The sequence below is a fragment of the Equus przewalskii genome, chromosome 12, assembly GCF_037783145.1.
Source record: "Equus przewalskii isolate Varuska chromosome 12, EquPr2, whole genome shotgun sequence".
NCBI classification, from domain to species: domain Eukaryota; kingdom Metazoa; phylum Chordata; class Mammalia; order Perissodactyla; family Equidae; genus Equus; species Equus przewalskii.
The window spans coordinates 10719116-10732406 of NC_091842.1; the positions used below are offsets into that span (position 1 = coordinate 10719116).

At 48.8% G+C, this 13291-nt stretch overlaps 1 protein-coding gene across 9 annotated transcripts; it reads right to left on the reverse strand.

The window, feature by feature from the left end:
* Positions 1 to 1784: 1784 nt before the first annotated feature.
* Positions 1785 to 12751, reverse strand: RHBDD2 (rhomboid domain containing 2). 9 transcript variants are annotated; one of them, XM_070566420.1, is made up of 7 exons: positions 12430 to 12564; positions 11269 to 11296; positions 10711 to 10836; positions 10454 to 10612; positions 9975 to 10382; positions 5075 to 5225; positions 1785 to 2759 (listed from the first exon to the last, which is right to left on the reverse strand). In XM_070566420.1, exons 5-7 carry the CDS (start codon positions 10135 to 10137, stop codon positions 2402 to 2404), a joined length of 672 nt encoding a protein of 223 aa, XP_070422521.1. In that variant the 5' UTR covers positions 10138 to 10382; positions 10454 to 10612; positions 10711 to 10836; positions 11269 to 11296; positions 12430 to 12564; the 3' UTR covers positions 1785 to 2401. The 9 variants fall into 9 exon arrangements, with proteins under 9 accessions (XP_070422521.1, XP_070422519.1, XP_070422518.1 ...); XM_070566418.1 differs by having other exon boundaries at positions 10454 to 10616; XM_070566417.1 differs by lacking the exon at positions 11269 to 11296 and having other exon boundaries at positions 12430 to 12710.
* Between the last annotated feature and the right edge of the window lie 540 nt (positions 12752 to 13291).

The window sequence follows — 13291 nt, forward strand, 5'->3', positions numbered from 1 at the left end:
CTCCTAGCACCTTGCCTCCTATTGGCATGTCTTGCAGCAAGCAGACAATGCCCCTTGGGTGGCAACACTCTGAGCCCCTGAAAAGCATTGCTAAATTACAATTCTTTATTTCTCCATTTTCCCCCTAGACTGAGCTCCCCAAGGGCAGGCATCACCTGTTCATTCATTCATTAGCAAATATTTATTGAGCGCCAGCCCTGTGTTGGAGTTCTCTGTGCTCCTGAAGCATACTTTCATCTCAGTCCCTAGCCCCAGCCTGAGGCTTGGCACACACTCAGTGGGACACACTAGTGGATGATTGACAGGCAAATGGGGGAGGGCTTGGGATCCCCTCCATGTCCTCTAACACGCCTCTTGTGGGGAGAAGCATCCCCCTCTGACCTGGCTCCAGGCTGCCAGCTACGGCCAGACCAAGGAAAGTCCAGAGGAACCACCAGAATAAGACTCACCAGTGTCAGAGCGGCAGTTGCTGCAGATACCCGAGTCAGGAGCTGCTCCTGGCTGCCCTGCCAGACCCCTCCTGCCTCCCTGGTACCCCGTTAGTGAAACAGGGGTGGAGGAGATGACTGGACTGAACCCCCGGAGGCCCCTCATGGCTCTGCTACTCAGGGACCTGGCAGAGGGCCTACCAGCCTGACCATCCCCACAGCCCATGGCCTCTGCAGCTCCGGCCAGACAGCCCACGCAGGGAGGCCAGACACAAGGGACGTGACTCTGCCACACTGGGAGTGGGTAGCCCTCTCACCTGTTTCTGGGTAGAGGCCTGGGACTGGAGTGAAGGGAAAATGTCTAAGGGAGACACAGCAGCCTATGCTCACCAAGTGACAATATAGGAGAGGTGCCAGGTGTGGCTGTGGTCAGAGACCCCAGGCCAGGCCCTCCCAGACTTGTTCTGTGACTGAAGATGAATCTCAGCTGCAGATTGGGCCCCCAGCTCTGTGGCTGGCAAATCCTGCTTCAAAATCCAGCTCAGGAGTCACTCTCTAAGCCTCATCCCCCACCCCACTGGGCCTGTCACTGCCCCACCCGCCCCAGGCTGGGGAGATTGTGTGTCTTAGTCACCTTTAATACCCAAGACCCATCAAAAAGCCAGCCCAGAGTAGGCCATCCAGCTACTGGAGCAATGAAGGCCGTGTGTTGGGATGTCTGTGAAAACACCTGCAAGTTGGCGTGCTCTCTCGACGTGAGCCCACTGTGAGGACTTCCAGCCGATGGCTGATCAAAAGGCATGAGCTCTCCTCAGGCTGGTCAGGTGCCTGTCGGCTCAGTCACATTCCCATCCTTGTCCTGCCCTCCATCAGGGGGGCCAACCTCCCCAAGCTCCATTTCCTGGGCTCACTTGCCACTGGGCTTCTGGTTCGTTTGGCCAGTGGAAGACGGCGGTTGATCAGATGACAGGCAGAGGGAGCCAGAGACCTTCTCCCTAACCCTTGCCTCAGGTGCCATTGCTGCCAGCACCCGTGCCACTCCTTGGTATAATGTCCTGCCAGGCAGCCCTTCTCGTGGCAGGACCAGCTTGGAGCTCTGGGAATAGCCCTGTTCCCTAGGGGCAGTGGTGGCTTCCTGCTGCTGCCCATCTCAGGGCTGCCACAGCTTCCTGTTGCCCTTTCAGCTCAGCATCTGTGCGCCTCACTCCCCACGTCAGATCCCCACTGGGCGGAGGCCGTTTGCCCGACTCAACCCTGACACACCTCTCCTCTTGGCCAACACACTCCGCATCACCACTGCCCAAATGACACTCTCTTCACTCCCCAGCCAGACCACAGAGAGACCACACACCGAGGGCAGGTTCGACGCTGTTTCTTTATACAAAGGTCATCAACACTAAGGACCCATCAGCATGCTGCTGTGGCTCACAGGGGCCCGTCTCACCGCTTCTGGGGCAGAAGTCCAGGTGGGGAGGTCACTGCGGGGGAGAAACACTACACAGGCCTGGGGACTGCTGAGCACACCAGCTGGAGCTCCTGAAGGGCAGACACAGACACGCCGACACTATATAACCAAGAGCATTATGCACAATGGCAGGAAGGAAGTACAGAGCTGGAATTAACTACTGGCAGCCACTGACAACCAAAGTCCTCTTCTCCCAGGTGTCCTCTGAGGGGCAGGACAGCGGGTGGGAAGAGCTCTCCAAGAACTCCAGCTGTGCCACCACAGGGCTACCTGACATTATGTAATCAGAGTGCCTCGCTTTCTGCATCTGTAAACTGGGGCAATAAACGGTACTTCACAAAGGCATCGTGAGGATGAATGAGACTGAAATAGGGACACATATCAAAATACTCAAGACAGAGCCTGGCACACAGAGGTGTTCAATAAATAACTGTCAAGAAAATCTTAGCTCAGAGAGGACCTTCTTCAGAAGGCCAAGACGTGAGACAGCTGCCCTGGAAACTCCCTGTCAGGGGATCAGGACTCTCGAGCACTCCTTGGAGCCTGCAGCCGCTGGAGCGGCCAGGGCCCCAGAATACACTGTGCCAGGGCAGTTGAGGGGGGCGGGGGGCTGGACCCCCAGGGAGGCACCCGCAGAAGCCGGGTAGACACCAGAGGAGTTAGGGACTGTGCCAAAGTGGTTCTGCACGTAACACAGGCCGGAGGCAGGCTGGTATGGAGGCAGGCTGGGCATGTGCCCAGGAGCACAGGCTGGCCAGGAGGCTAGTTTCTGGCCACTGGCATGCTGCATCTGGGCGACAGGGTGGCTCGGGGTCAGGTGAGGGTGGCCACTCTGCGAAGGGTAGGAGCCAGGTACAGGGTTCAGCCTGGAAAGGAACAGGAGAGAAAACGGTCATTCAGCTAGTCATGCCAAGGCACAGCACCCCCAGCTGTCGTTCCACATGAGAAAAGCTTGGGGTCGCTGTACTGCTTTATGTTACAACACGCTTTGGGCATTTTCTGGAACAAGCTGTAAGGATCAAGTGGGGAAAAAGGCTAATCTCAACTGAACAGAAAACAGATGCCCAGAGAGCGCAGGGCCCACCCCCCGGCCAGCAGCAGACCACCTGACGTGGAACCTACACACAGCAGTTTGTAACCTGGAGGGGGCAATGGGGACCAGGTCACAGCGTCAGTGTGTTGGTGGCTGGCTCAGCAATTCTACCCAATGAGAATGGATCCACCTCTGTGGGTGCGAGGGCAGGGGCCCTAGTGGCATAACACAGGGCTTGGGCCCAGGCTGTGACCACGGTGAGACTTTCTACCTGTGACTTCAGGAATGAAGAGTCACAGCTCCAAGTCCTGGCTGGCAGGAGCCGACACGACAGACGTTGGGGGGCTGCCTGTGCTGAGGTTAAAGATCCCACCACAGACACATGTGACTAAAACTATGAATGGAGACACATTCTAAGGGTTTATCCTCCGAACTTTTGTGCAAAGTTCCAAATATGGAGAATGAGTGAACACCACTGATGTTTCTGTTGGCTGACTGGACTGACCCTGTATAGCTTTCAATCAAAATCTGACCTTACAAATCAGCTGCTTAAGTACATATACAGGACACTCTAACAGTGCTCCGGGGATTTTTAAAAACATAGAGGTTTGGGCTTACCCAGAAGCTCGACAAGAGCCTCCAGGGAATTGAAGCTGTCCAGATAGCCTGTCAATCAACAAAACAAACATGTGTTGTAACACTGCCTGTGGCCTGTCCTCAGGCCTTCTGGAACATCATGTTCTGTTCCAAGTGCCTTGAGCGGGCCAGGATAACGAGGGCTTGAACACCACACCACGTGAGGAACACGGAAGGAACTGAGAGGGCCATCACCTACCCCTACATCTGCATGTTATGGTGAAGCAGGATCAGACGTGGTACCACATGTCTCAGTTACACAGAGGCGACCGCACTCAGTGTGGAAGAACTTTCTCAGCAGGGGCCCCCTGGAGAGTGAGGCCCATCACCAGCGGGGGTGAATTAAGGCCAGGTGACCACCCTCGGCTGTTTTAGAGGGGTTTCCTTCACAGGGTGGGAGTTTGCATCTGTGGACCCCTTACGTCCTCTCTAGATTCTGTGAGAACAATGAAAAGCCAAAAGGCCACACTACACTAATTCTAAACTAAACCGCCTCCCACACATTTAGCCTCTAGGAAGGACCGGCCCAAGGCACAATGGGTGAGTCCGCATGTCTATTTTCCCAGTACCCGTCCCTGCCTTGAGAAAGGGTCAAAGGGCCTGAGCCAGTGAGGGCTGGGAGCACCCACCAGCTGAAATTGGCTACAAGGAGCAACATCCAATTCAACCAAAACCCTGCATGCAGGCCAGCTCGGAGGGCAGCACTGACTCCACCGCTGGCTGCAGGCCAAAGGGCCGCTGAGAGCACCCTGACTTCACAGCGAGTCCTTTCTCTGGGACGGACTGGTGAAGAAAAGAAAACCTCCTTCGCTGTGGAGCCTCAGCATGGACAAAAACCAGGGAAGGACATGAGAGGCCGGCAGTGTGGAACAGTGGACAGGGAGTGGGGAGGACATGGAAGCAGGAGACTTGGTTCGAGACTGGGCTCTCCTGCTTCTCTGTTACCTGGAGAAGGACTCTTGTCCTCGTTGGGCCTCCTCTCTAAAAGGAAGGAGTGAGGCTACATGAGGCCACGTGCCTAGCACTTTCCATTGAGAGTTATTGAGCCTGGACTGGAAAACAGTAAACCTCACCTCCTCTTGCTGGGTGGCCAAGCAAACCGCTCTCTCAGGCCCAGCTGTGCCACTTCCCAAGGCACTTGGTCAGCCGTGTGCCCTGTCTGTGCTGCTTACCAGTGCCATAGGCCGGAGCCCAATCTGATGTGCACGGAGTGCCTGTCAGTGCTGAGGGCCAGAAGGACGCGGCACAGGGCCACTCGCTCCCAGTCTGCCACAAGTCACTCAGGATTACGCACAAGTGCTTCAGATGCCTTCCCTCTCCCATTCCTGCTCGGTGCCTACTCCACATGCAGGTGGGCAGAATCTAGAGTGCTCAGAAGACATCTGCACATAGATTTTCCGGGCCCAGGGCTGCCCAAACCCTACTCTTTTCCCCGATGACACCGAACCAGTCACAGCCTCTACAGGCCCTAAAAGCACTTTAAGAATAAGATTTAAGAGTTCCGGAACTTACTTGCGGCTGTGGGCTGCCCTTCTTTCCGCTGAAGAGCCCGAGACGTACTTGAACACCGAAATCCTCCTCATCAGGCTAAAGGGGAACTTCTGGTCTAGCTTCAGTGCCACTCGCTCTGAGAGGTCGATGGAATAGCAGTACGTGAGGCCATCTGAGGTCGGCACATTAAGGGAAACTGGAGGCAGTCAAAGGGAGGGCTGAACACTCCCCACAGAACACAAGTCCCCCATTTATTCTGCAGGGCCACTGGCGCTCCTTCCACAGAAACTCGGACTGAAGCTTCAAGCTCAGGGGAAACCAAGAGTTGAGTTTCCATCCACCGTACCTCAGAGGGAATATGACCCAGCAAGAGGGAAGGGCAGAGAGGTGCTAACACTTCACCTTCCCCCATGCCAACCTAGCCTCTCTCCTGAGCTGCTCTAATCCCTGCAAGCACAGTCATGAGGCAGCACACACCTTGGTCCTTGCAGTGGGATGAGGCAGGAGGCTGTCCTAATACCTTCTCAGGAGGACTGACATCATTTTGCACTTTTTGTCCCAAATAGAAGGCACTTTGCCTCAATGTGGCCAAATGAGCTTCATGAGGGCCGCTCTGGCAGCATTAGTCTCACAGTGTCACGAGCCCCCATGACGTGATGGCACTCTGGTCATCTGACTTGTGTCAACCCACCACCGCCTAAGAAGTCAAAGATTCAGCCTGCATCCGTCCATCCATCCTTCCAACAAATATCTATAGAACATCTAGTGTATACCAGAAACTAAGGAATGAGTAATAAGTTCCAGACAAGGAATCAGTAACTGGGGTAGAATAAGTGGGGATAAGCAAAAGCTTATCTATGGAAGACCATGTTGGGGATCCTAACCTAGTTTAGGGAGAGTGAGAAGGCTTTCTTTATCTAAGGAAGTGGTGTGTACGCTGAACCTACCTTGTGAATAGCAACAGCTGGAAGGGGAGTGGTGGTGGAGAGAAGGCTGTAGGGAAGCGCAAGAGAAAGCTGTTCCTGGAAGCAGTGTTCCCAACTGGAATGCTACTGGCATTTTAGCAAGACAATTCTTTGCTAGTCTAGACTGTGTCACTCATTGTGGGACATTTAGCACCTGGCCACCAGCCACTAAATGGCAGTAGCATCTCATTAGTCATGAGATAACCAAAGATGCCCCTGCATATTTCTAAATTCTTTCAGGGAGGGCAGTATATTTCCAAATGTTGATTCCAGGTGATACCCAATGCTATAAGGAAGTCAAAAGTTGTCACGGCTGATGACTTCAGAATGAGCTCAAGAATATGTTCTGATTCTGATTCCGAAGAAGTAATAATTCTAGACTAGTCCTCCCACCATAACTAACTATAATATTTTATAAATATTGGACAACAAACACTGCCAGACTGTGATACCTAAGAAAAGGGAAACAAATGAACTGAGCCTCAAGATCAAGCTGGGTTTCTGCCTGGAGGCACTTTCCTAACTACAGCACAGGAAGGGGAATCGAAGCAGAGTATATAGCATTTTTTGCTGAGCTGGAGAGACAGAATTCAGAGAGGCAAAAGTGCCTGGGATTTACAGGTCAGAGTAATGGAGAAGAGTGAGCTGCTCAGAGAAGGAGCTCCAGAAATGTGCACAGGGGTTCTGAGACTTTGGCTGAATACTAACATGCACACACGTAGGGGGAGACTCCTCAAGCCTAGCAAAGAATAGCTACTTAGGAAATAACAACTATCAGGGAGCTGTAAGCCTAACAACTACTGGAGCTCACTCAGGGGAGCGACACACTCACATTCTAACCAGACAGAGTAAAGAGACCTCACTGAACACCCGGGGCCTTCAGAAGAGACCTCCAAAAAGGCAATGCCTTAACAAGTACATTAACTGCGTATCACACACACACCCAAAACACTCTTTAAGTGAAAACAAAAAAACTCAGCCCTCAATAACACAGAATTCACAATGTCTAGCATCAAATAAAAAATTACAAGACAAGTGACAAAACAAGAAAACGTGGTCTATAATCAGGAAGAAAATGGTCAAAAGAAACAGATCCAGAAATGAGAGAGATGATGGCTTCAATAGAGAAGTAATTTAAAACAGCTATTATAAAGGTGTAAGTATACGTGTTTAAAGGAAAACACAAACATCATGAAGGAACAGATAAAGAATCTCAATACGGAAATGAAAACTATAAAAAAGAACCAAATGGAACCTCTTGAGCTAAAACATACATGAGAAATAAAAAACTGGATGGGTTTAACAGCAGAGTAGACACTGCAGAAGGAAAGATCATTGAACTTGAAGGCAGTGTGATAGAAATTATACAAACTGAAATGCAGAGGAGAAAGAAGCTAAAAAATAAAACATAAAGAGAGCCTCAGTGACCCACTGAAGAATATCGAGTAGTCTAACATATGTGTAACTAGCATCCTAAAAGAAGAAGAGAAAAAGAGAATAGAAAAAATACTCAAAGAAATAATGACAATTGCTTTTTCAGATTCAATAAAAACTAAACTTACAGATTCAAGATCAATGAACTCCAAGCAAGGTAAACACAAAGAAAACCACCCTAAGGCACATGACAATTAAATAGCTGAAAACCAATGATAAAGAAAAAATTGTGAAAGGAGCCAGAGAAAAACAATAAATAATGGGAAACAATAAAAACAACTAGTGATTTCTCATTAGAAACAACATAAAGTAGAAGTAATGCAATGACATCTTTAAAAGTGAAAGGAGATCACAGAAGGCTAGAATTCTCTATTTAGTGAAATAAAGGCATTTTCAGGGAACCAAAAACTGAGAGAAGTTGACACCAGCATACCCACTGTACAAGAAATGCTAAAGAAAGTTCTTCAGGCTTTAGGAAAATGATACCAGATGGAAACTTGGATCTACACAAAAGAAAGAGTAGAACTAGAAATGGTAAATATGTGGGTAAATGTTGCTTTTTAATTAAAAAACATATAATTGACTGTTTAAGACAAAAGTAATAGCAATGTATTGTGAGGCTTAAAATATATGTGAAAATACAATGTATGACAACAATAACACAAAGGATGGAAAGAAGAAAAATGGAAAAACAATGCTATGAGATTCTTACATTATATACAAAGTGTTATATTATCTGAAAGTTGTCTGTGATAAACTAAAAATGCATATTATAAACTCTACAGCAACCACTACAAAATAAAACAAAGAGGAACAGTTAATAAGCAAACAGAGAAGATAAAATGAAATACTAAAAAAACATGCAAACTGAAGGCAGGAAAGGAGATAAAAAGGAACAAAGAACATGTGGGACAAATTAAAAACAAACAGCAAGCTGGGAGACTTAACTTCAACCATATCAATAATTACACTAAATGTAAATGGGCTAAACATGCCATTTACAAGGCAGAGATTGCCAGATTGAAGGACCAACTATATGCCACCTACCAGCAATATGCTTTAAATATAAAGACACAAACATGTTAAAAACACAAGAATGGAAAAATATATACCATGTAAATCCTAATTTTAAGAAAGCTGGAGTAACTATATTAATATCAGACAATGAAGACTTTAGGGCAAAGACTATTATCAGAGTAAAAGGGGCAATTTCATAACGATAAAGGGTGAATTCATTAAGATGACATAACAATCCTAAATGTGTATGCATCCAATAACAGAGGTTCCAAACACCTGAAGTAAACACTGAGAAGAACTGAAAGGAAAAAATAGACAAATCCACAATTTTCGCTGGAGATCTTGACAGTCCTCTCAGTAATTGATAGAGCAAGTTATAAGGCTTGAATACATCAACACCTTGACCTAACTGACATATGTTAAACATTATACCTATGAGCTGCAGAAGGCACATTCTCTCCAACTACACACAGAACATTCACCAAGATATACCAATACTGCGCCAGAAACAACGTAAAAAGACTGCAGTCTTACAAAGAATGTTCTTTGACACTTGAATTGAAATTAGAAATCAATGACAAAAAGAAATCTGGTAAGTCACCACACACTTACAAATTAAGCAACTCATTTATAAATAACCCTTGTATCAAAGAAGAAATCCCAAGGAAAACTAGAAAATACTTTTAACTGAGTGATAATGAAAACACAACTTATAAAATTTGTGGGATGCAACTAAAGTAGTACTTACAGACGAGTTTATAGTTTTAAATTTTCATAGTAGAAAAAAAGGTTTAAAATAAACGAAATCAAAATTGAAAAATAAGATAAATAAGAGCAATGTTATCAATGTATATTTACACACTACCTACTCTAATAGCTTACAGAATCACAAATTGAAAGAGATTTTAGGAACGTACCTTGTCCAACCCCCAACATTATCAATTCTGACGTTTAAAAAGTAACCCACATTGTATTTTAGAATTCCCACCCCCTCATTGCCAGAATATTTATACAAGGGATGTAAGGCTTAGCCTAAGCTTTTAACCACCCATATGGTAAGAGCCTATCTTAAAAAATTTTTTTTTCTGAGAAAATGACTAAATCAAACAAAAACGAATAAACAAACATGTTTCCTATTCCTTTCATGGAACATCTCCAGTTCATGGGTACTTCACATTCTTCCAAGGAAAATTCTTATCATAATTAGTCAAATGTAGGTTTACAACTCAGTCTGCAAGGAAAAAAACCAAATCAGAATATTTCACTAACTGACAGTGCTAAGCTGACATGAGGAAATAGCTCTGTTGACACTTTCCATATGAGGAAATTCTGGCCTAGAGAAGGGAAATGACCAGCCCAAGGCCACGTGGTTTTCAAAGCGGAAGCTAGAACCCAGATAACCTACATCTGAGCCCACAGCTCTGTCTACTTCACTCCTGAGACCCTCCAACTTGGTTTACCCTTTGGCACGTTATCCTTCTACAATTCCCTTCTAGAAAGGATACACGTTAGCCCAATTCCAAGTCCACAGACATTACTGAGGAAAGAGGTCTGGGGAATGAGCCAGGAGGCACACAGCAGGAGCCACGGCACCAGCATTGAGGGCACGACCATGCCAAACACCAGGGCCCTCCTCACCCGAGAGCGGACAGAGTTGACTCCCAGCATGGCAAAAGCCACTGGAGTGAAACCTCTGGCATCCTCCACCTCCCCCAGCTTTGACAGTGATGACACAGCTTCAAACGACAGGAAGATGATAGCGGAGAAGATGGCGAAGATCACGGTGAAGAAGCAGTGGCGGACAGTGCCCACGGTTCTCTCAAAATTGCCAGCAAAGCGCCAGATGATGATAGCACCACAGAGCAGGGAGACTGGATTCTCATAGACAAAGATGTAGGTCACCAGCCTGTAAACTGCAGAGGGAGCTGCGTTAGAGGCCTGATGGTGGGCTGCTCCAAGGAGGGAAAGCCAGGTTACAACCCACCTAGGAAGGGGGCAGTCGCTGGCTCTCAGTGCCAGTGAAAATCAGTCAGGAGCCATGACAAGCAGTGGGAGGCAACAATGAAGGACCCAGGACTCAAAGTAGAGGTGTGAATATCTAACTCTTGGTCTTTCCCGGACCTGGAGCAAGTCTTATCAGTGACTGGCTTCCATATGGGAAAAAAATAACACTTTTTAGCATGGGATGGTCTTTGAATTTACAATGTGCTTTACAACCCTTTTTTTGGTTTTAATACTGACCTATCTCACCAGACAGTTTGAGGGTTAATTAATTGTAACAGCTTCAGGGTGGACTGAGTGGGTGTCACTTAACACTCTTTGTGCCAGTCTCCTCGGCTGTAATCCTGACCTCTCCTTCCATAGTGGCTGTTCAGAGGAAGAAAAAAGGGACCATGAATTATTTTGCGCCTATAAAGATTACAAAACTATCACTAATAATATCGATATAGAACTCAGAAGTCTTCCTTGAAAGTGCTCATCCACTCTTACAGGTAGAGCGATGTTTCCGTGGAGTAAGACAGCAAACACTCTCATTTCTATTTTTCTAGAAGCAGTCATCTCTTACGTACTTTTACATCCCTGCAGGTCAAAACACTAAACTGAAGGAGATGGACCAGTGAAGCAGCAGTTACACTGGACCTGAGAGCCTCAAGGCTTGGAGGGGATTCCTGGCCCTCTTACGTCCAAGCTGGCTGAGCTCAAGCAAGCCACCAGCCCTGTCGGCTTCAGTCTCCTCCTTGTAAAGTAAGAGGACTACACTTGAGGCCTTCAAAGGTCTCTTATGAGTCCGATACTCACATGCCCATGAACCCCACACTCAGAGAAGCTGTGAAGTAAGAAAAAAAAAAAGAGAGCTCAGTTTAGGCTGGCATTTGCATCTGTCTATGAGGACAGATGTGCTGTGTGTACGGGGGTGGGGGGAGTTTTAGATTTGAGCAGGGAGGCAGGCTGTGAACCATATACTCAGTCAGGCCATCTCTATAAGCCTTCATTGTCTGAGAGTACTCGACCACTTGTTGAGTACTTCCAAAACCAAAATTCCAAGTATAAATGTGAAGACTCTAGCAGCAACTCTACGTGATTCGGGGATTACATACCCCAAGGCTCCAGTTTCAAAACATCACACAATAAAAAGAAAAATCTGGGTTCCCGTCCAATTGTATGACTGAACAGCTCTGAGACTCTTCGCATTAAGCTTCACTTTCATCTAAATAATGGGCAATAACAAAGCCTACGTCATGGGATCATCGTGAGAACTGAATGAGATTAAAGCAGGTGAGTGTGCTTTGCAAAACAGCAAGAGCTATACAAATTTCCCATTTTCTTCCCCAGAAAATGGGGAAGAAACAGAGACTAGGAATGTCTTTTATGAGCAGATATTTATACTTAATCGATCTGTAAAATTTCTCTCCCTGAGAAAACAAACACCTCTCCCAAAGGCACAAGATACCCCCTCCTCCCATGAGCTGGGAATCGGAGTCAGGATTAAGATACCAACCGAGGAAGCAGAAGAAATTCTAAACCCTAAGATGCTTAGAGGGGGAACTACAGATAAAGCTTAAGCGTCTTCACGAAGGCGCGAGAAATTTTTTCCAGTGGGGGTTAGGCCCTAAAGCAGACGTGGGTGTGTTTGTGACAAGGGAGGGGGAGAACAAAAATCCTTCTCCTTGGAGAGTGAGCATGGGTGAACGAAACCAGTTCGCTAGCGAATGGATGTGGGGGCCTTGTGTGGAGACAGGGAAGGGAACAAATTCGGGTGGGGAAGGATTACGGTGACGACGACGACGGGGCTCTGGAGAGACAAAGACGTGGACTATGGGGCTGGTCCTCCGGATGGGGAGAACGATGGACGGAGAGGTTGGGGGCGAGGCCTGATGGCGCGGGTACTGGGGGTCCGGAGCCCGGGGCCCGGCGAGGTCGGAGAAAGAGGGCTAGCACCCCGGCCCCGCCCCTGCTCACCTTGCCAGTTGCGCAGGGCCTCGGACCGCAGCGAGAGGCCCGAGGGCGCCAGGGGCGGCTGCAGCAGGAACAGGCGGGGCCCGGACACCAGCAGCGAGAGCAGCGCGGTGAAGAAGGTGGCGGACGGCACCTCGGGGCACAGGGACCAGCTGCGAAGCCCGGGCTCCGAGACCGCCATGGCCGCCATCGCTCTGGCGCCGGCTCCCGCGCCCGCTCGCCACCCGCCGGTCCTCGGCTCCTTCCGCCTCCCTGCGGCTGTCTCCCCTGGCAACAGCGGAGGCGGCGGCCGGAAGCCCCGCCTCCCCGAGGCCCCGCCCCGCGGCGAGCTGCCCAATGCGGTCGCGCTGATCACCCTCCCCCGCGCGTAGGCGGGGAAGGATCGGCCCCGCGGCTCCTGGCAGCTCGTCCTTGGGTCCCCCGGCGTCCCGGGTGGGTGCCGCTCTAGCGAGTAGGGCTTGGATTTCATCGTCTCCGCTGTAGATACCTAATGCTGATTGTGCCTTGCGGTTTACGGAGCCCGTTCACACACACACACCTCCACTATCTGTGTTGATCCCCATTATACCGATGAGGAAACTGAGGTCTGGGGAGGTCCCTGGGTAGTTCAGTTAAATGGCAAAGACAGAATTAGAACTCTGGTCCACCCCCTCGCTGCTGTGACCTGGATTTGGCTGGGTCCAGCTGGGGCAGCCTTCGGTGGCTGGATCGGAGAGGAAGGGGCGGGAGACGAGGAAGGGACTCTATTGAAGGCAGCAAAGTGTTAGGAATGTGTATTCACCTTAATAATCAAGGTCTATTTCCGCATTTCGAATTTGAAAAGTGCCTTGCGAAAGGACAGCTGTTTAAGGTAGACAATTGGAAT